The following is a 21,996-nucleotide window of genomic DNA, read 5'->3' as shown; positions in this document are numbered from 1 at the left end:
CCATGATTGGCAACAGCGCCTGCAACGCCGTGATGACGCAACTATGCGCGCACAACGGTACCACTCGTTCCTGGCGGCGCATAGAATAACCACTATCCTTCGAGAAGGACATTTCGAAAGTATGGCCGTAGTGAATGTGGGTGACAGAGACAATACTAGAGCACGTGGTACTAGCGCGACAATGGACCCACACAATACCTTTGTCTCACTAGTCGGACTTGCTCCCCTCTACACACGACCTTCCGTATCAAATCACAGATCTTTTGCTGTCCTCAATAATCGACACTATGGCTAGGAAACGCAACGGCGGTTCGCACCAAAAGACGGACGGCGCCCACAATACTCACCCCAAGACTGCGATGACTACCCATGTTCAATACAAGGCGAAAGAAGGACTTCAACACCAAGACCAAGCACAACAGCAAGAACGCGGCCGTAATGGTGCACGTGGATACGGTGGCAGGCGTGGACATGGCGACCAGCGGAGCAAGTCGCCAGGGCGAGACATTCAGCGCGAGCAACAATCCAAGCATCGAGACAACAGGCGCTCACGCACCCCACCCCCAGCCAGAGAGATCCACGATAGGCCAATCAAGGTCCAAGAACTCCGCGTAAGTGCGACTACCGACGCCGCTGAACAGGTTTCCTGGAAGCGTAAACAAGAGGCAACTGAAGATGTTGGACTGCATGCGAAGAAGAAAGCGCGTAGCGGACCTGGAGAAATGCAACCGACAATGGTCGCTCACGGACAAGAACATTTACGCGCACCAGCAGTGGAGAAAAGCATTGATGCAGGCAAGAAGGTCCCTAGCCTACTTGACCTAAAGAACATGACCGAGGAAGACAGGAAGAAGCTCCGTGATGACGAGTTCAAACAGAAACCTGTTGTTCCTAGCAGAACTGCTGTATTGGAGACAGTCACTCATGAGCTAAAGAGCCCTAAGACTAGACACGGTGTCAAAGACGGTTGCAAGATCACAGCACCCGAAGCGGAACCGGAGGCAAAGGCGCTTACTCCACGGACCCCAAGTCAAAACACCAAAGCCAGCTCGCTAAAGCAGTCCGATGCTAGCACCAAGATCGCGGCCGCGATGTCGCCCGATACGTCCGTCACCAAGGGCGCCGTCTCAACCCCCAAGTCACGGCAACCAAGCGCGGGAAAGGAAATACACAAGACGGAAGACGCAAAGGCTGGCGAAAGCAGCGCAGGTGGCACAAAGCCAAAGCCTAGTTCTACTCCAAGCCAAACAGTCACACCGCCGGCTGAGCGCAGTAAGCGGAAGTTCGTGGAGTTAGAGAATCCCGAGGTAGCTTCGCGCAAAAAGGCCAAAGCGAGCCATGAGGCTATAAAGAGACGGAATACTAAGATCAAGAAGTCTCTGGATGATCACCACTTGTACGCCGGTCAGGGTCGCTTCCCAGAGGAAGGAGTTACTTATTTCGACTACGATGTTTACAGCATACCCCTCCTATGCTCTCATACGATTGAACATCAGTACCCATTTGAAGTTATGAATAAGCCTTCAAACAGGCTGAAACGATCTTTCGTTGATGAGAACGAGGTTCATGTCTTTGGTCGTAAGATGCTTGTTCTGCGGCAGGAAGCGCTTCGCCTATCCAGGAAGAAGTTCTGGACGTCCGAAGACCTTGGCCGCAAAGATGCTTCGAAAGTCGAGCCAACTAGAGACATCGGCGACTGTGACCTCTACCTCTACAATGGGAAGGTTCACATCGCTACCGAGCGAGGACTTCTTCTAGCAGCAGAGTACCTCAAGCTCATCGGAGTTCCGGATACGCAGCCAGTACGATTCCATGGGAACAAACCCGCTTGGATGAGCCAAGTTACGCCCAAGCCGGAGCACAGGCGTGTGTTGGAATCATGGCATCCTAGTGCAGCCTTGAAAGAAGGCGGCTGCATCTCAATCACGCACAGCTCTACCGTGGTAGTATACGAGCATGGCGTTTTCGACATCGACCACAACACCGGCGCGGAGACCCGAATGGCCTACGGTGCGCGAGAGGATGATGGCGTTGTTGGTTGGTTCGACTATTCGAAAACATGTCGTATAGACTGGCTCAAAGACCCAGAAGAGACAACTACAACCACACACGACCCTACCATCATTGACTGGTCAACATTTGACTACAGTCCTCTCGCAGCTCGAGCAGCAGCTCAACAAGCGGCGCAGCGTAAGTTGACGGCTGCAACGCGGGGAATGGCAACAGTTTATGCATCCACGGCACCACTCCCGCCGATCACACCAACATTGGCATCTCCCGCGGGAAGAGCAGCGACACCTGGCAGCAATGGCGAATATTACTTGTCCCCACTTGCGCTTGCAGCGGAAAGCTCGTTACAGTCTAGGACGCATGCTGAGTCTCCAGGTCCTTGTGTCTCGCAGAAAGAAGGAGAGTCGCCACCGTCGACGATCAAGGATGGACGTATTTCGCGACATGACAGTCCCAATTCCCGATCTGAACAGACTGCGAATGAGGATAGCAGCGACATTATTGGCGAAGATGATGCACCCCAAGGAGCCATCGATGCCACATTATCCAAACCAGTTACAGACATCGGGTCTGTCGTGACACAAGAGACGGCGATGGATCCGTCCTTGAGTCCTCAGCAGGTCTCCGCAGGTTTTGACGGACCTGGAGGATATCAAGTATCCTCGCATGAGTCTGCAGCTCCGGCCATCAAAGCAGTGCAACCGGACAAGCCTCTATCTACAGTATCTCAACGTTACGATGTTGAGGTAGATTGGGACGATACCGACATCCACGAGGACGATGAAGCTCAAAACCAAAGCTCAAATCACAACAAAGAGGACGAAGAGCTTTGAGCTGGGAAAAAGGTATCTGAACCTTACTGCGATCACACATTGTACGGGAGTGAGATGGTCATAGGCTCCTGTAAGGACATCGAGCAGAAAGAAAGAGACGGAGACTATACCAGTCAGTGCGACACCGCTAACCTGGGTGTCGTCATTGATGGCGAGGTATAGGACGGAATCAGTACGATTGGCCTTCTGGAGTAAGTAGAGGAGCAGCTCGCTGTCTTCGTCTGCACAGCATGGAGCCATCACCCAAGACGCTGGCATTGGTCACGAATACCAAGCATACGGTGCGATCTTGCTAAGCAGAAACCCAACACATGGGGATCATGCCACAACAATGTACCACAGAAGGCCCTACCAGCATGGCCAACGCTCAGATCTCTTCCTTTGCGATATGTTCGCGATGAAACAGAGACTTACTTAGCCTGAAAGGCAAGAAATACCTACCAAAAAAAGATGAGAGCAGAAAAACGCCAAATCAGACACAAAAGACGAAACCAAGTGCCAAAGCTGCGCCCCTCCAGTCTCTCAGCATACCCACCATTTGTATGGTCTAGCGGAAGAGCCTTATGGGCAGAGACGGACTACACATGACCGAGAGCCCCCAAACAGGCATGCGTTGCAAGCGCGTCATCACAGTCAAGTCGCCATCCATTCCAAAGCTACACGGCGCATGTACTATTCACGTACGAGCGACCCATCTACGATACCCATTTGCTGTTTTCAAACGCACATTTGAGAGCGTTCCGAAAAAGAGGAGCAAAGCTAGTTGAGGGAGCATCAGTCCATTTGCATCAATACGAAGTTCAGACCGGGCACCGCGCGGGTCGCACGTGTGCTCGTAACACTTAGCTATGGATCTTCGATATGTTTGATAGTTCTAACATCATAAAAATAGAAAAATGTTGCAAATTTGCGTGAACTGAGCTGCGCGACCCGCCGCTGAACTGACGTGATCTTTGTCCATCTTACAGCGTATTAGTAGACTTCAGAGTTCTTCCGCCGTCTAGCTTCCTCACATGAGTTCCTGTCCCTGTTCCAGAAGCATTAGGATTCATCAGCAGTGGCTTTCTCTTTGGAACAATATTGGCCTTCACACCCTAGGTCTTCCCTTCTTCAAGCTTGTTTGCCTGCGCTGATCCGCTACTAACAGATAGCCGCAACTTCTTCTTCTTGTTGTTGTGCGCGCGGAACCTGATGAGTCAGTATGTAAGTGGACAACGCGACAATTAGACTCTTACCAGAAGATAAGGAGCGAGAGAATGAGTAGACCGCCGACGGAGCCACCTACCGCGGTACCAACCGTGTAACCTGCTTCGGGATCAGTATATAGAGAAGACTTCCAGGTGATATGCAATGTATCAATACCTGTAGACAAGCCTGGAGGTCCTCCACCCGATATAGGTGGTAGAGTAAAGGTCGGATTTGGCGGAGATGGAACATCTGTTGGAGCACCTGTAGGGGCTGGAGGCGGGACTGTTGTCGGAGGAGGAACCGCTGTCGGAGGTTGAGGTGGAGCTGAAGCTGGAGGTGTAGCTGGAGGCGCAGACGATGGGAGCGGGTGTGAAGCTGACGAAGAGGAGACGTCGACTGTTGACGTCGATGATGTTGATGTTGATGTTGCTGTTGTGAAAGGTCGCGTTGGGCTACTGAATACTGATTGTTGGCCATTGAACTGAGTTGTCCCTGCAAAGACGCTTGAGCCGAGTGCAGATGATGGAGAGCTGATGAGCGTTGTATCAAACTGTAGAGTAAGTCTTAGCCTTGTCGGTGAAACTTGCGGACTTCTTACCAATTGCGCGCTTGTCATTGTGATGAGATTCAGGGCGAACAAGTGTGCAAGAAACGCTTCAATGTTCGCCAGCAGGAAAGTGAGAACGACGATCTAACCTCGACCTAGGGGAACCGGTTGATTGATGTGTGTTCGTCTCAATCGTGACAGGGCGTCGGTCCAGAAAAACCTCAAGGTTGGGGGCTAAGCTTACGGCGCGGCAGGGGGGCTACAGCTTAGCGATAAGGCAGACTCCAGCCTGATCAGAGCTGACGTCCTCTTTTAGTCGTTACAACAAATGATTCTGGCTTTTCCTTCGCTGCTTCTTCATACTGAAAGCTTTTCAAAATGGACCCATCTGGTTGTCTTGCCCTTTCCACTCGAACGGATTTCGCAGCGTACATCGATCTGCTCCGCAACGCCACGGGCGGGGATTTCAGCCTCGTGAAGGATTGCAAAACTAATGTATGCGGAGCATTATGGGGCTCAGGGAATCCAGACATCAGCGGTATTGGCATGGCGATTGGATATATTCTTGAGAGCTTCATATGCGCATGTCTCGTAGCGATATCGATGTGGTTTGATCGAAGCGCAGAAGGCCATCCAACCATCGGGAGGCTATTGGTTGCGAACGCCACAAGAACCTTTTTCGACAACGCCATCTTCTTTACCTTCGCAATTCGAACTGCTAGCATTGTTACACTGTCTGGGGTTGACTTTGGCGTAAATGCTGTTGGAATGGGCGGGTTCACAGTTGAGGTTGCTTGGCTTGTCTCGTCGCTCACACTTCTGCCTCTCCTTCCAATGGTGTTGCGACCGGAAATGTTCTTGGAAGGCGGCGCAACAGATTCTGCTAGAAGACGATCGTCTGGTGGTACTGATGTTCCAGAAGACGGATATGAGGAGCCAAGAAGCGGTGCCGATGGACACCCGGGGCCTCTCTCCGATGCTCGTAGAGGACAACGTTTTGTCTTATTTGTGATATGCTGGGCTATGGGCTTTTGCCCTTTCTTCTCTCGCATGGGAGGGACTTTTGGTGAGTGGTGACACTATGTTAAAGGAACTCCGTCTGACGAATGCAGGCGAAAGCCGGATCGGGGATACGCCAAACACCGCCATAACGTTCGAAGAATGGAGCGTGATCGCAGGCGTCTGTTTCGAAGGCGTTAGTAATATCAGCTCACATGAACGCAATCTCACCACGGCGTTCGGCATTCTCAGCTATCTGCTGTTGTCCATTGTGGTCATCTCGAAAATCCTTTCCTCTGCTTTGGAGGACATGGATCATAAACAAGCCTGGTTGACAAAGTGCTGTTCTACGTTCGATGGAGGTATTGTTGGGTTGTATGCAAAATTGGGAATCGACGTTGTCGTCGCCATCGCACTTGTTGTGCAATTCTGGGCGTTTTTTCGGCTGCGACAACTACAAAGTGTAATGATACGAGCAGCTGGTGGGAGCTTCCCAGATGGGCAGTGGACTTTTGGTCAGATTGTCGCCACCGTTGTTTTTGTTCCCGTCGCTGCCGAGGTTATGTTTGTATGGAAAAGACGTTCACTGTATCTTGATAGAAGCATGTAGATGAAAGATTGAAGAAGATGTGGTACCAAGTTGACAGTGATATATGTGACGAAAGCGATGAGAATTGGGGTTTAATAAGAATTATGACATACTGGAAGTAGCCTTTGGTCCTACGAAGACATCATGAATCACCCTCACCCGGACCCTTGTCCTTGTAGTCCTTCTGATGTGCCAGTCGGTTTGTCTGTTCTTCAAAATAGTCATTTACATCGATCACATCCGTCGCGTTTCTCCGAATGAACTTCTTGTATTTTCCAATGTTGAGAGGAAACCCGTTATGAGCCGCAGCGGTGCTGCCCTTCTTGCGGACTCCAGACCAATGCTTTATACTATGACCGATGACAGGCAGCTCAGGGGGAAGAATGAACTTGTCTTCATCATAAGGTATTCCGCGGCCCGCAGGCTGATCATGGTAACCGAGATACTTTCTTTCCGAGTTCTTGAAGTCGAAGTTGCTCTCTGGTTCTGGCGCTGGTGCTGGTAATTCTTCTCCCGATTGATTATCAGCACCCTGCGCTTCTTCTGGCAGTTGTTCGCCGGGCTTATTCGTATCATCTGATGTTTCAGTGTCGCTTCCAGGTGGAGGTCTGACGTTTCTGCGATCTTGCAAGGTCCTGCGAGGATACGTTCCGATGAAATGACAAAGAACTGGATCAAGGACAGCAACACCCCTGGAGTAAAAGCGCCCGACAGTATGCTCCAGGGTGGCGAGTTGACACGCATTGATCTTGGTTTTGTACATCTGCATGACGATTTCGTCAATGAGTGGCTAAAACGTTGGGTGTATGGTCAGTCTATGTCTTACAAACAGGCATGCATCGGAAGAGTTCTTTCTTACCAGTTGCACGGATTTGGGCAGACCCAGCTGCAGCATAGCGTTGTAGAGATGGATTTTGTCGTCAAGTGCATCTGGAATTCTCATGGTGATAGCAACGTCAGGCCCTGTTGGCTGGCGTGCGCGCCTCGTCTCCTTAGGTGGTCTTGCATCGTCCTCTTTGTCTAATTCATCCCCTTTGCGATTGATTTGTTTTTCCACTTTTTGTAGCCATGGAATGACGTATTCGATGATTTCCTCCGGTCGTATAAACGCCATTTGGTCATCAGGTTGTTCGGCGAGTCTTTTTCCACTAACGCAAACATGATAGTTGTTATTGAAATCCTGAGTCGATAACTCGCCCAGAGCAGCATGATGTTGTCTCGGATAACGCACTGGCAAGTGAAGCGTATTGGCTCCCGGATTGTATGTGAAGTGATCATCGGCGAAGGTCGACCACTTCCTCAAAGTAGCGCGATCAACAGTCGTTGGAATAGGGTATGCGGTTTTCCGCCTGAACTTTTTGATGGTTTCATAATACCCCTCCCTCTCACAATAGAGCGTTCTATATTCTTGCTCATCGATAATGATTCGGACCTTATCAGTAGAAGCGTCCGCAGTCTTTTGGTTGTAAACGTCGACCTGGTCAATGTATCGATAATGATTCGCCAGATTCCGTGCTTCATCGTCTAAATATTGATCGTGTAGATCAACAACTCTTCCATTCGCATGATAAAGCACCATGGTATCGTCCAGATATTCGTCGGAGATGTCGATGCTCGAATTGGTGGCTCAAAGGGTGTGGTGGTGGTGTTCAGCAGGACTCGAGAACTCCAAGGTTCGCTGCCAAAAGACACCACTTCGATGCCGCGGACCCTTTGTTGATATGGAACTCTCTGACAAAGGCGAAAACTTCCGAAGCCATCGTCGCGAGGCATCACTTTCTTTGAACGCGCCGTGTTCGGCACAAAGCGCGTTTATCAACTCAGCCATACGGAGTACAGCACGCCAATCGGCCGCCATAGGGTACCGGATACGGCATTATGGAACTTCAGACGCGTGTTGATTCGTTGGTAATGATCATATGTTGATGCAAATGTGCACAGGCGTGAGGATTGTTGTTTAGGGAAGGTACTATGAACCGCTAAGAGGTTGTACCTCGGTTACGACGGATACGTCTAGATCAGCACTCACACACCTTGGAAGAAGACGCTGGATCAATGAGACCATACGCGAAGCGCTGCGAATTCGAATTATACAACCGGTGATGCATACTTGCATCTTCTTGAGTTCGCGCTCGTGTCACGATGATTCGATTGCGATGATTTTGAGTGATACTTTGTTTAGTAGTCGCATCCATCTAGTGTCCAATCTTCTCACCGCAGACTGCCCTTTCTATGCAGTGACCTGGGTACATCCACCCATCAACCTCCACCATCCTACTTTCCCCCATTCCCACCACAAGCCCTCTCCAGCGTCAAAAACGCAAAGTGCCCACCAACAACCGGCCTCGCAAAAAACCAAGGTCCAGGGAATCCACCATCACCTTCAGTAACATAAAGATCCGTGAAAGGGCGGTCCGTGACGGTCTCATTCAACCAAAGAGCCACCCGATCAAGAATCTCCGAGCGCACCTTCTTATTCGCAACGGCAGCGGCTTCGAACTCCCAGTCGGACTTGGTGTACAAATGACGAGAGTCGAGGGGAAGGCCGTATTTTTGCATCGCCGTGGAGTACCAGTCACTCTGGAGGTTGTAGATTTTGTCGGGGATGAAATCCTCGGTGATGGGTTCGCGGCCGGACGAGTGTTTGGATGGCGACAAGGGTCGCTGCGCCTGATTGTTTCCAGATGCGTAATCTGGCTGTTCTGAGATGGAAGACGAATTTGTGATGGTGGGGTGGAAGCAGAGTACGGCATCTGCGTAAAGCGAGTATAGAGTGGTCCAGCTACCGTACCAGTCGTACGCGAGTTTGGCATGTGTGCCATCGCGCGACATGCCGTATTCTTGCCACTTCTTGATGTACGTCTCGGAGATGTTGCGGTAATGCTTTGCGTCGCCGGGTCGATCCATGAGGTCTGCAATTTCACTGAAGGCTTTGATGCCGACGATGCCCTTCAGGGCAAGATTTGTTTGAAGCGGCAGCCAGCCAGCGAAGTCATCAGTGCAGACTATAATGTCGGTTAGCTTGTGTTTCGAACAACGGCGGGTCAATACTTACGCTGGTTGTGAGGCTCAAGAGCGTCTTCGACAAGATAGCCGGTCCATTGCTTCCACAGGTCATAGCTGCCTTCCAGCCACTTTTTCGCCTGATCGATACCCTTGGTACTTCCGCCCCAAGTCTCATCGATGTAGTCAACTCCGTCGTGCAGCCCGACGCCGTTCAGAGAGAATGCGTTGGCTGCATCAGCACTACGGTCTGCGTCGTTGCCGATAGCTGACCAGATGGACTGAGCTTGTGCGTCAGAGTTGTAGCTTAACGAGTTGACCAATGCTAGACCCATGATCAGCATATCGCCACACTCCTCAACAGGCATGTACTCGTCCCGTCCATCGGCGTGTCCTGTCAAATTAGGGAAATGTGCGCCAAGGTCATGCATCGAGTACTTGTTGGGATACTGGCCGGACAGCTGGTGTTCCAGAAGTGGCTCTAAGAGGTACGCCAACCACCTAGGTTGCGTATACAGGAAGAACGGGAAGGCCGGGAAGATGACATCGACTGTTTGACTGTTTCCATTGGACGAGATCTCTTTCAAGAAGAGCAACGGGTTGTCTTTGGTCCCGGAGAAGCTCGTGGCACCCATGACTTGTCGTGCAGACAAGGCAACGATGTCCACGTAGTTCGTCGAGCCAGATTGGTAGGCATCGATGCGCAGCTGCTCTGAGTAGTTTCCAGCGAGGCTTTTGGCCATTGCGAAATCGCCGTAATGGAATTGAATGAGCTTGTCGTCTTGAGGGAACCAGGACTTCCACAACGGCCGCATGAACGTGAGACCGCGAGCAGATGCATATTGTGTGACCGGATCTTGGATGTGGGTTATCGTAAACAGGACGCTGTCGCTGTTACTGCTGGATTTGGAGCCGGTAGTGGAAGAGTTTGCCAGCTTGAAGGCTTTCGCAAACGCAAACACGGGCTCTTCATCCATGACGGCACGGAAGTTCCCATCGACCTCGTTCTGCAAAGTCCCGGTTCGAGCGAATCGCTGGCGCAAGAGCGCGGATGTGCCCGATTCATGGCGCGCATCGACTGGCCCAGTAAAGTGCAGCTGACCCCACTCGGGCTGATCGTTCGTCTCGGTGAAGAGCTGCTCAACCTGTCGCTTGACTTGCCACGTCTTCAGCTTATCGTTCAGACCCGGCGCGACATGCTGGAACAAGCCCCATTCTATCAGGCTCTCCCTCTTGCCGCTGACCCATTGTCCGTTCACGTCCACGTATATGTTGACATCGAACGTTCCTTCTACGTGTATAGACAGGTATGCTGCCGGTATGGTCTGGCGCAAAGTCGAGGTCGGTGTAATGGGTGATAGGAATGACAAGGTGATCTCGACGTCTTTCGCTGAGCGGAGTGCATTGGGTGCGGGTATAGAGTACGTAAGGTTGGTCGTCGACGCGTCGTATTTAGCACCCCGGTATATGGGGTATGCTATCGCGTAACTATTACGGGTAGAAGTTAGCAATGGTTGCGCTCCGAGAGGTTAGAGTAAACATACTCTTTGTCCTTTTGCTCCAGAGAATCATGAGGTCGGCCGAGTAGCGGGTATACTTCGTTCGTGTCAGGGACCGACGCCATAACACTGAAGCCAACCTCAGATCCAGTCCAGAACATGGGCCATTTGCTCCATGGCTCTTCCCTTGCGTTTTGCAGCCATGTACTCAGATATGGGTTTCGCACGATCAACGGAAGGACGGGTGGTTGGAGAGTCGACGCATCTGCCACGCTTGCTAGGAGCGCCGCAGCGGCGACAGTAAAGGGACGCATGGTGGAGTTCAAGGACTATCGCCGCCAGATCAATACCAAAAGAATATGCTCGACGCTATGATGACGAAAACATGGGTTATGGGCTATTGTATACGCAAAGAAGCATGAAGCACGCAACAGTGTTGGAGCTGTCAGCTGGGATGGAAGCTCGAGGTAGCTGCAGTTTGCGGGGTTGTGGAGGAGCGAATCACGGCGTGGTGCCTTGCATCATCGTGCCGATCGGCAATCGTCCCACGTTTCATCTTACGCGTCCTGACCTCATGACATCTCAAATGTTGATTGAGTAGCGTACAGCAGCATCAGAAGCTTTCATGAACAAGCCATCGACCTCTTCACTTCACCGTGTACATTAATATCGCAATGTCAACGTGCCCGCTTCAGAGCACTTGCAATCACACTGCCCACCGCGGCTCTATCACGCCCCCAACATCACAGCAACCTCTGCGCATCTTCCGTACCGTCTGTTCGCAGCGATCCATCTGGCGTCTGTGATCCTCGGCGTTTCCAAGCAGATGCAATCACGCTCATCAATGCAGAAGCCGACCGACCTTGCTCTCTGCGCTTGAATGGCGGCGGAGTGGATATACCGTCCCGAACCGATTTGACGGGGCTGGGAGTGCGCACAGTCCAGTCGTCTAGTGGATACGCAGGATGCGGGTGGTATGACGTGGATGTCTCGAAGTCGTTCTTGATGGGAAGTGTAGGAAGAGGCCGTGAAGCTGGTTCTGGAGGCCCGAGTCTGATAGACGGTGGTATCGAGAGTCGGTAGAACGGGGTTGGTGTGCGGACAATGCCATAGCGCTGTTGTGCATTCTCATCCGCATGCTCACCTGGCAGATCTGCCTTCGGGCCTGGTGCACCGCGTGGAATGTAGGCACGTGGCGGCTCTGTATCGCTCACAAGTCGTAGTGATGCTCTGTGGGTAAAGGGTTTTCTCCTCCCCGCTGATGTGGATCGTGTAGGGCTTGACGAACTCCTAGTCTGTCCGCGTATGCCTGTAGCACTCGCAGCTCGTCCATCAAAGTTCTCTTCGCAGTCCTGAAAGACATCTTCCGAATCCCTGCTCATGGCGCTACAGGCCCTTATGCCCTCGATGGCTTCATCGGTACCACCACCTTCGTTCGGCTCTATCACAGGGAGGTCGTTCTCTTCGCCAGCAACACCACGATTTTGATCAAGCAGCCCCAACTCGCGCAGTTGATCCCAGCTGCGACAGTAGTATCGGAATGTCACAAAAGGCTGATCGATAGGGTCGATGAGGGCGAATTTGTAAAAGCGTTTCGGATGCTGCGGTCCCGCAGGCCCAGCGTTTACAAGGCTATCGAGGTTAGCATAGTACGTGCGTGTCCTGTCGGGCACCTACCCTATCCCAGTCTCAGTCTTTGCATGCTCCGTTTCCTTGTACTCTTCTGCCTGTCGTTCGACTCGCTTCCGTCCATGTGCACGATGTACTCTGATCTCGACGCGCGCGGTCTCGTCGAATGCATTTACGTCATCTTTGGTTGTAAAGCAAAGCACTCGCTTCTCGAACTTTTTCCTGTCACCGCCATCCCCGGGGCTCTCGAATAGACCGAACATAGTCTTGCCCTGCCATTCCTCATCCTTGCCCGTCGACCAGCTCACGACGTGCGCGCCGTTGATGTACAGCTTGAACAGGAAGTAGTGCCCTTCGGGGACTGGCGGCGACACAGCATATTCGATCCAGAAGGTGCTGCCTGGTAAAGCTGGGACGTAGACGCTGCAAGTCGACGTCTTCTCATCCAATTGCGGCGTGAAGCTGGTGCTACCACGCGAATCTGGGCGATACTCAGGCAGTTTTTCGATATCGAATTGGGAATGCAGTCCGACGTCGATACTGCGACAATGCATTATGGCGGTGGTGGTGGACGAGGTCGGTCTTGGTGCTTGCGTGGGTAGTCCAACAGTACAGGAAGCAGGCGCGGTTGCCTCAGATGGTGAAGTGGACACGACTGGCCAACTAGCGCGACTGCTCCATCCCAACTCATCAAGTCGGATTCACGTATACTATGGATTCCTTCATTGTGTTCTTTTCGCGACATGTCAAGAATACGCAATCTTATATGGCTTCGGATAGGTACAGTATTGAGAAGTGAAGTTTCTTCATCATTTGAATTGAAACAGTGTTAGTCGTTGGTGCTTGTGGCATCAGCAACCTTGCGAGTTGACAACATTCCAGTCAATAATATTGTTCCACGACTAGCGACGCTCTATTCGGTCAGCTGTGAATGTTGGAAGTGTCGCCGCTACCAAGCAGCTTGTCCCGGTCTGAGGAGTGCTCACTCGGTCTTGCCGACAACGCGAACCTTTCACTCCCCATGTCGCTGTAACATCTCTGGTGATACGATAGCCGACACCTATGCACAAAGATCGAGCAGTCCCTTCACCTGAGTAAAGGTCGTTGCGACTTCACTATTTCTCACGTGATGATTCCTTCACTGTTCTTCCAGCGTAGACCCACAGAAACACTCCTCACTATATAACCCGTAGCCATGCTCTTATACTCTCTTCTCCCCACATAGGCTACCTGTCGCTAACTCAACCGTGTTCAGAGTAAGTCAGCCCCTCACTTCCTCGTACATACTCTTGTAAGGGCCTCACAGCTTTGGCCCGCCAACCTATCACTCCATCAACTGCTATCAGACTGCTAGACCTTCTACTCACAGCAGTTAGGACAAGCTTGGATTAAGAAGGATCTGTCAACATGACAACGATGACCAATCCTGGGCGCATGCCTCCGCCTAAGACGAACCAGCTTACGCCAAAGCAGCTCGCCGAGTAAGTTTATCCTGAAGACGTCCCTGTTTTTATGTTCGAAGTATACTAACCAATGCAGGTTCAGGAAAGGCCCAAAGGCAAACATCGTCATCGGTCCCGACGATAACCGCTATATTGGTCTTGAGAGTGCTTCCGTAAATTTACTAGCACACTTCTCTCCAGTGGCTCGGAAGAAGCTGATCGAAGAACGAGGCACGGTCTTAACCATTCCTGACGGCTCGAAGAACGCCATCCGTTGGATCTACAAGTACATGCAGGCTGGCGAGCGTGATCCCTCGGACATGCCTACGTTCGAGGCACTGAACTCGGATGCCTTGATCGACGTGTACAAACACTGCGACCTTCTCGAGTACGACTCATTAAGGAAGCGTATTTTCAATCGCCTGAAGAGCAAGTTCTACCATACGCTCCCAACTATCGAGGAGATCAAGCGCTACCAGGATTCGATCCCAGCGCTCTACGACTGCGCGATTCGCTGTATTGTCGATGAGATGGCGAGGCCGTGGACTTGCGACTACGAGCCGTATCAAGAGCTTGCCAACACGAATGAGGCCTTCGGCAAGGCGCTGGACAGTGCTTTGCAGAAATACATCGCCTCACGTGTCAAGGTCAGCGAAGATTACTATCGCACTACGAAGGATCGCCGTGTGATCTGGGCCATCAACTACATCGAGGACATCCGCGCCGGTCGTCGTCCCTACATCAAGTTCGCCGACAGGCCTTCTAATATGTTGTCCTGGAAGCCTCAGCAGAAGGGCAAGGCCGCCGCAGGTCAATTCAACAACGTTAAGGCTGATGCGAACGGTGTACCAGGTAACATCCCGGCCCTCACAGCCAAGCACGACAAGAAGTACGTCAACAAAACCTACACACCGTTCACTTGCCACAAGTGCGGTGGGGAAGGCCATATTGCACGTAACTGCACCACGGCGACTGCTGGTGAGTCTGTTGTTGCCACTGGAGTTACATACAAGAAGCCAGAGCATCGTCAAGGTCCAATCTGCTACACCTGCAAAGGAACCGGCCACCTTTCCCGCAACTGCCCAGCAGAGCAGTCCGCCGCCAAACCCGCTATCATCACAGGTCTTCTCAACAAGGCAACAGACAAGCGTCCACTTCCAGTCTGCTACGAATGCGGCGAGGACGGCCATATCGCGCGCAACTGCCCGGAGGAGAAGCCGCAATCTGAGCGGAGCAAGGCAAAGTCTCAACAGCCGTTCATTTGCTACAAGTGCGGCGGCGAAGGCCACATGGCGCGCGAGTGCACGGAGGACGTGTCAAGCAGCGAACTCGCTGACCTCTCTTCTTTCCCAGCCTTGCCTCCCACCAAAGCCTCCACAAGCGGTAAAAAGCTCGTCAATGGATTGCGTCCTGCTCTCGGTCCCGCTCGCGCAGCTTCTGCCGCTGACCTTCGCGTCAACCAGGCAAACGCTATTGAATTGTCGGAAGGTGGAGAGGGCTCAAAGACACCTGATCATGAGGTTTGTTAGGGCGGGAAGACGCGGACTGTTCTCATCTTCTGGATAGCTGAATGTGGTGAGAATCAGACTTGAGAGGATGCGTCCAGGAAGTCTGATCACAAGCTGAATTAGCGGAGCGACATAGTCATGCAACATATCATCCTTTGATGGGGGTCAATGAGGTCGTTCGAAGACCGAGCTATCTATAGATTATTAGATATATACAAAGCTTTGTAGCAGAACTACAGGACGTGGTGTCCGAATTGAGATTGCTGATCTCTCGTGAAGATGCTCAGTTTCTGCCGTATCGTTGGCGCTGGACGTACGTTCGACTACTTGTTTGAGGCGAAGAGTTGTGCTAAAGCTGATCGTTGTTTGATTTCTATTCCTTGTCTCCGCCAGGCTTACCATTCTTCTCTAGATGGTCCTTGATACTGAACATACCTGTCCCCCGCTCAAGCGGCTTAGCTTGAGTGGGACTAGGTTTCCAGCCAATCATGTAAATCAACCTGAAAGTTGCAGGAAGCGTGCCATCTTCGTTGCCATGAAGTTCCTTGTATATAGCTTCCGCGGCCAGTAGAACGTCCCTCTGAATTGGCCCCTTCTCTCGTGCAAGCACAGCGTTGGACTCGCCCATAGCTTGCAGGTCCTTCATCAACGAGAAGGTATCGGGATAGTCGACTACGATATCATCGACGTCCACGGTGAGGAGGTTGAAGCCAGCTTTCTGTAGCAGTCCACCCACATCCTTCACGTCCGCTAGTGGCGAGGTATGTGTTGAGACACCACCTCTTCGGTCCAACTCTGCTAGTTGCAGAGATGTACGAAGCTCGTAGAGGCTGTCTCCTCCCATCATGACCCCTATGAAAGGAGCATCTGGCTTCAGAATGTTGTTCACTTGCGCCAACACCGAGGGCAAGTCATTGATCCAATGTAGGCTCAGGCTACTCAAGACGGCGTCGAAAGAGTTCGCTTCGTATGGTAATAGCTCAGATGTCGACAGGACCTCGCGTAAGATATCGATCTCCTTGTTGAAGGGCAGATCGGCGTCGCGGTATAAGAGCGCTTCCGACGAGTCTGCGGCTGTGATGGTGCCGATTCGCTTGGATCGAGGGCCTTTATCTGGGGCGTCTTCGGAGGGTAGAGTAAGTGCGCGGGACAAATTGCATGCGTTTGCACCGAGATCGAGGACTTTAGGGAAATGCCGATTTATATCCTGTGGTCATTAGTCGCTGCCCATGTGTAGAGTGGGGAGCATCATACTAATACTCGCTCACACAGCCTGGATGCCACCTCATCTCTTAGGTAGTCTACACCTCTGCTGTTCTCTTTGTCTGTTGCGGCTCTTTCCTTCTGTAACCACTTCTGTTGGCCACTGAATATCTCCATCATTGGAGCACCGGGCGCTTGTACCGCATACCGTCGGGTGGTTTGGAGGGGCAAACATCGTCGCTTTAGTGGTGGGATGAAAGCGCGGATCGAAAAGGATGCCATGATGCCAATAGAAAACGGATTGACTCTGCAATGGCGGTATGAACGACGTGAAAACGGGCGGCGCGCGAGAGAGAGGATGAGAAAGCAATACGTCAAGACCCTTGGGCTCCTGCGCCAATCGGCGTTTGGCTCCACCGAGATCTACCTCCGCTCTCCAGAAGTCCATCACCAGCACTACTTCTCTGACAACCCGGACGACTGGCTGGGGAAGAAGCACTCACTCGGCTTCGACCGTCATTCTTAAGCTTGTGACTTCGCCATGGCGCAAGCTTTCCCGTACACGTACTACGCCTGCGACTGCTTCGACAACAACACCACGACCTCTACGAAACGCACGACGCACGTCCTCGCTGCCTTTGACGACGAAGAAGAAACGTTGGATCCGAGGAACCCGCGCTCCAACTACGCCCTATACCCGCTCGAGCATCTCTTATACTGCGAAGACTGCCTGCAAATACGATGTCCGCGGTGCGTGATAGAGGAGACGCTGAACTGGTACTGCCCGAACTGCTTGTTCGAAGTACCGAGCTCCGTGGTTAAGAGCGATGGAAACCGGTGCACACGCAATTGCTTCAATTGCCCCGTGTGCATCTCGCCGCTCATAGTCAACCTTCTCGACAACCCTGACGCGGACCAAGGGGTACCAGACCGACACATACTCGCGTGTCCGTACTGCCATTGGAGTACGATCGAGACGGGCATAGAGTTTGAGAAGCACACAGGCGTGTATTCGCAGATTGTACGTATAGCGAATGGAGGCAAGCCGATACCGACCGCGAAAGAGCGCGACAAGGAGCGCGAGAGGCGCAAGGAGCTCGAGGCTCGTCAGAGGGACTCAAGGAATCCATTATCTCCTTCCAGCGACTCTACAGCTATGGATGTCGAGCAGTATGAGCCACCGACACGCGACGATCTATTCTCAAACCTGGGTGCTTTTTACAAGGCGCAGCTCGACTCCCAGACACCAGCGAATCCTCTCGAGATGAACTTCTCCTCGCCCTCGGCCTATTCCCGAATCATGAATCTCTATTCGACGAACACAGCGAAGAAGCAGAAGCGCAACAAGCCAACGCCGATGCGAGAGGCTGCGTCGGAGTTAGAAGGCCTGGTCATTCACGACCCCGCCGCGGATAATGCGGCGATCGAACGCATCAAACGAGACGGTTGGGGCAGTACGCTATCGCCTGCCCAGAAGCTCGCACAGCTGGATCCTCACATGCAGTTCGACAACGAGCTCCGGCCGATACCCACTCTCCTCTGCACAAAGCGATCGAAAAGATGCCGGTCCTGTCGACACATCCTGTCCAAGCCAGAGTCCAAAATAACATCAACACGATACAAGATCAAGTTGCTAGCACTTAACCACATCCCTAGGCTCAGCATCCGCGCACTACCCCCCAACCCAGCTGTGCCACCAGTCCCAGGCTCCATGCCCGCCCCGCAACCTCCTTTCAACTACAACACCCTCCGTCCGGGCATCGCAACGCACTTCCTCCTCCACGTCAGCAACCCACTCTTTGATCCCATACAAGTCACGCTAGCCACATCAAGCACTACACCCGGCAAAGTGCAGTCCCGCGTAACGATACTCTGCCCACAATTCGAAGTCGGCGCCAATACCGATGTCTGGGACGACGCGCTCGCTTCAGGCCCCGCCCCTATGCCTCGCCGCTCCACCATCAACGCGGAAACAGGACAAATTGAAGCGGGAAAGATCTGGGATAAAGGACGGAATTGGACAAGCGTGGCTATTGAGGTCATCCCAGGCTTCCTTAGCGAGCTAGGCGGCGAGGACGAACTAGACGAAGATGAGGATCTGCTTGAGATACCAATTTTTGTGCGTATTGAGTTCGAGGCAGATGTCAACGCAGAAGAGAGGGGCTTGGGTGATTCTAGAGGAAGCAAAGGGGAGAGAGAGAAACGGGAGGAGGCGTTCTGGACGGTTGTTGGTGCGGGTCGCATAGCGAGTGCGTAGGTTTTGACGGTGATGATGCGCGTTTGTGATACCCATTTGTTTATTTGAGGACAGAAGATTAGGCACATTGTTACTCGCTAATCCCATCGCGGTAGACGCGACGAATGGATTCATTCCTCAAGATTCTGCTACCCGAAGTGCGTCTCATTAGGGAAGACTTCCCCATCCTTCTTCTTTTTCCTCGTCACCATCCCGTCCAGCGTTCCCTGGCTAGCCTCCCTCTTGTGTCCCGCTTTCTTCTCACTTTTTACCGCCATCTTCTTCGCCTGCTTTGGACTCGGCGGCTCGTCTACATGGGTATCCTCTTCATGCCCATCCGCGTCTTCATGATCCTCTTCTTTGACCATCGCGCCCGGTGGCCCTTTACTCCCTTCCGTCGGGCCCTCCGCGTTATCCTCGAAGAGCTTGCGCCACGTACCATCGAGAACCTGCGGTGAGTTCCCGTACAGGTTAACGTGATATGCGTTCTTCATACCCTGGATACAAATCTCCCTCCTCTTCGCAAAATCAAACATCGGCTTCGGATAGACCTTCATCTTACCCTCACCGAGCGCCTCCGACCCATCCCCCTTGACCAAACACCCCCACTTCTTCTGATCCGCAATCGGCGCTTTCCACGGTTCATAGATATACTTTTTGTCGAACTGCGCTAATTCAGGCACGTACTTCCTCACGAACTCACCCTCTTTGTCCCATTTCTGCGGAAAGGCAATGGGCGAGTAGCACCGGTAGAACTGCGCGAAAAACGCCGTGCAGGATAGCCATTGCCAGTTCCCGATGTTACACGCAGCTTCATGGTCAATGAGCCATTCTTCAAAGACCTCGGCGCCGCGCTCCCAGTCGATGTAACACCCACCTCTCGTGAGGAAGCAAGCGACGGCGTGACGACCAAGGTGATGGATCCAGCCTTCCTGGGCAAGTTGACGCATGAGCGCGTCGATCCAGGGGAATCCCGTTCGACCGTGTTTCCAGCGCTGGAAATGCGATTCCGCTTCTGCGTTGTCGACTAGATACTCGCCGGTGATGAGATTGGTCTTGGTGTCGATCTTAGAAGGTAGGTGCCAGGGTATGAAGCGACAGTGTGGGTTATTGTATGTTTGGCCGAAGGAGTAGCCCAGCCCTGCTTGGGCGCCAAAGTACATGTCTCGGAAGAGGAGTTGGCCTGTTAGACTAGTGGGTGGTTGCGAGGCTTTTCCTTTGTACTTGTCGACCACGTCTTGGGCGCGCCAGTAGAAGAGGCGGCAGCTCAAGGAGCCGAAGTGCATGTGTGGGGAGAGGAGGGTTGTGGACTGGGGCTCGAAATCGGTCGGGGCGGTTTTCGGCTTCTCGAATGTTGCTGTGTAGTCTGTGTTTGCTATGATTTTGTCGAGGGCTTGCAATGCTACCGTTTCGCCGCCCCGGTGCGAGGTTGTTGCTGGCTTCAGGCCGAGCTCTTCCATTGTTGGTACTGCGAAATCGCCTTTTGGTCCTGCGAGAGCAGAGTACGAAGCTTCTTCGCCGTCTCTTTGAATCGCATTGATGTCCGGCGCGGTCTCTGGCTTCTCTTGATCAAACTTCAGATCCGTTTCCCCTGGGTCAGGCAGGGACTTGGGAGCAGGGATAGGTCTTGGAATTGATCCGATCTTCTTTCCTGCAGCTTGCACCTGGTTGATGGTCATGGTCGGCTTTCCATGGTTATGCTTGACCAGCTCATCGGGATCGTACAAGGTTCTTCCGGTCTTCATGATGACTTCAACCCCGGCTTTCTTTGCAAGTTCCGTCACCTTATCATCCCGCTCTCTTGCATATGCATCGGTATCTTTCTCGAACACCAGATGTGTGATCTTCCATGCCTTGAATAACTTGGGTAACAATGTTTGCGGTGCTTCACGAATAAGGAAGAGTTTTGACTTTGGGTTGAGCTTGGTTATCGACTTGGAGAGATCGTTTTGACAATCCAGGAGATACTGCCAGCGATTGGGGCCTACTCGAGCGCGGTAAACGTAATGCGGATCCCAAGTCCATATAGGGTAGAGGCATTCTGGCTTGAGATCCAATGCGGCTTTGAGAGCTGGAGAATCGTGGAGTCTTAAATCGGTCCGGAACCAGTAGATCACTCGTGGCTTCGACATCTCTCACGCACGTGTGGTAGTTGAAGTTGGTAGGGTGAAGCTTCGAGAAGAGAAAACGGGAATCTGCTCAGTCGATTCCATGTGATGGACCCACCGAACTACAGCAAAGATAATACCTAGGTACTCTGCAACTACTGGGGGAAAACCGCATGGCTGGTATGAATGCTGTCATCGATCGGAGCTAGGGCACTCGCTAATCTTCGTTGGTCCATCCCAGATCCCAGACACCAATCGGTCTCACTGCTCTCTCCGACGGTGGGACCTGGGACGACGATTGAACCCTGAGCTTATGTGAACATGCTGAGGGTTTCGCAGCTGCAAGTTCGACGTTGTTTGACAGCTACTCGAAGCCCTGGTGGTTGTTGCCCTTGACACAGCACACAGCGGATGCGCCTGCGGTCTCATCTCATGTTAATCTTTGCCAAGGCCTGCCCAAGGTGGACGGCAATTGGGTAGCTTTTTCCTGCGTAAAGATGGCGGTCAGGAAATTTGCCCATCCCTCTGCGCATGCCCAACCTCAAACGCGCCTTTCGCAGCGTGAAGCCTTAAAATCAGCCAAGTTGCTCCGAGAAACCCAAACACAGGGCACTGGCCAGACACGGTCCAGGGTCCTCTCAAGGCACATGAGTTGTCTTGTTGGGCAGTATCACGGCTTTGCTAGCCGAAATGAGGTGCGTTGGCTGCGGGGACAATTGGTGGCGCACATGGGCGAATAGCAATTGTCGGGTAGCAAGTAGCACCGAAAGACGTTGTTGAGATTGAGAGGGTGCAGCTGCACACTGCATGCAGAGATAGTAGCAGCTATAGTCAAAAGCAAGCAGAGGGAAAGCAGGGCGGCGGGTGCGCGTGCGATGATGAAAGAACGGCTCACTAGCGGGCGGGTTCATGCGTCATGGCCTCGGGGAGCTTCGAGGTTTGGCCCAAGCTCCCTGAAGCTCGTGGGCCCATGGTTTGTTGTGTGCAAACAATCTCTCAACAGATACTGCAGGCGCTTTGCCTGAACGAGAGAAGAAGGGACTCTGACAGCGCAGAGGGTCGAGCTGGCGTGAAAGCGCGTGCTTGCTGTGCCCGCGTGAAGTACTTAGAATTGCCGTGCTGCAGTTTACCGCTGCTCGCGTCGGTACCACTTGCACTGCAGATCAGCGCCTCCCTCGACACATTCGCTGGCTGCGGGGAAA

At 52.5% G+C, this 21,996-nt stretch overlaps 8 protein-coding genes across 8 annotated transcripts; 3 read left to right on the top strand and 5 right to left on the bottom strand.

Annotated features, from left to right (window-relative positions):
* Positions 1-287: 287 nt before the first annotated feature.
* Positions 288-2,843, top strand: J4E78_003297 (uncharacterized protein; the record flags this gene model as incomplete). The annotated part of the gene is made up of 1 exon (XM_049363937.1): positions 288-2,843. One exon carries the CDS (start codon positions 288-290, stop codon positions 2,841-2,843), a length of 2,556 nt encoding a protein of 851 aa, XP_049224602.1.
* A 3,465-nt stretch (positions 2,844-6,308) lies between these two features.
* On the bottom strand, positions 6,309-7,327 carry J4E78_003296 (uncharacterized protein; the record flags this gene model as incomplete). The annotated part of the gene is given in 3 exon segments (XM_049363936.1): positions 6,309-6,956; positions 7,026-7,305; positions 7,320-7,327. 3 exon segments carry the CDS (start codon positions 7,325-7,327, stop codon positions 6,309-6,311), a joined length of 936 nt encoding a protein of 311 aa, XP_049224601.1.
* Positions 7,328-8,440: 1,113 nt separating this feature from the next.
* J4E78_003295 (uncharacterized protein) lies at positions 8,441-10,982 on the bottom strand (the record flags this gene model as incomplete). The annotated part of the gene is made up of 3 exons (XM_049363935.1): positions 8,441-9,171; positions 9,222-10,657; positions 10,714-10,982. The coding sequence occupies 3 exons, from the start codon at positions 10,980-10,982 to the stop codon at positions 8,441-8,443; spliced, it is 2,436 nt and encodes an 811-aa protein (XP_049224600.1).
* Positions 10,983-11,411: 429 nt separating this feature from the next.
* J4E78_003294 (uncharacterized protein) lies at positions 11,412-12,851 on the bottom strand (the record flags this gene model as incomplete). Its single annotated transcript, XM_049363934.1, has 2 exons — positions 11,412-12,300; positions 12,346-12,851. 2 exons carry the CDS (start codon positions 12,849-12,851, stop codon positions 11,412-11,414), a joined length of 1,395 nt encoding a protein of 464 aa, XP_049224599.1.
* Positions 12,852-13,713: 862 nt separating this feature from the next.
* J4E78_003293 (uncharacterized protein) lies at positions 13,714-15,268 on the top strand (the record flags this gene model as incomplete). Its single annotated transcript, XM_049363933.1, has 2 exons — positions 13,714-13,778; positions 13,837-15,268. The coding sequence occupies 2 exons, from the start codon at positions 13,714-13,716 to the stop codon at positions 15,266-15,268; spliced, it is 1,497 nt and encodes a 498-aa protein (XP_049224598.1).
* Positions 15,269-15,620: 352 nt separating this feature from the next.
* On the bottom strand, positions 15,621-16,630 carry J4E78_003292 (uncharacterized protein; the record flags this gene model as incomplete). The annotated part of the gene is made up of 2 exons (XM_049363932.1): positions 15,621-16,454; positions 16,502-16,630. 2 exons carry the CDS (start codon positions 16,628-16,630, stop codon positions 15,621-15,623), a joined length of 963 nt encoding a protein of 320 aa, XP_049224597.1.
* A 361-nt stretch (positions 16,631-16,991) lies between these two features.
* Positions 16,992-18,707, top strand: J4E78_003291 (uncharacterized protein; the record flags this gene model as incomplete). Its single annotated transcript, XM_049363931.1, has 1 exon — positions 16,992-18,707. One exon carries the CDS (start codon positions 16,992-16,994, stop codon positions 18,705-18,707), a length of 1,716 nt encoding a protein of 571 aa, XP_049224596.1.
* A 128-nt stretch (positions 18,708-18,835) lies between these two features.
* J4E78_003290 (uncharacterized protein) lies at positions 18,836-20,818 on the bottom strand (the record flags this gene model as incomplete). Its single annotated transcript, XM_049363930.1, has 1 exon — positions 18,836-20,818. The coding sequence occupies one exon, from the start codon at positions 20,816-20,818 to the stop codon at positions 18,836-18,838; it is 1,983 nt and encodes a 660-aa protein (XP_049224595.1).
* Between the last annotated feature and the right edge of the window lie 1,178 nt (positions 20,819-21,996).

Source organism: Alternaria triticimaculans (genome assembly GCF_023758025.1).
Source record: "Alternaria triticimaculans strain BMP 0046 chromosome Unknown scaffold_3, whole genome shotgun sequence".
NCBI classification, from domain to species: domain Eukaryota; kingdom Fungi; phylum Ascomycota; class Dothideomycetes; order Pleosporales; family Pleosporaceae; genus Alternaria; species Alternaria triticimaculans.
This window is presented reverse-complemented; position numbering and strand designations above follow the sequence as displayed.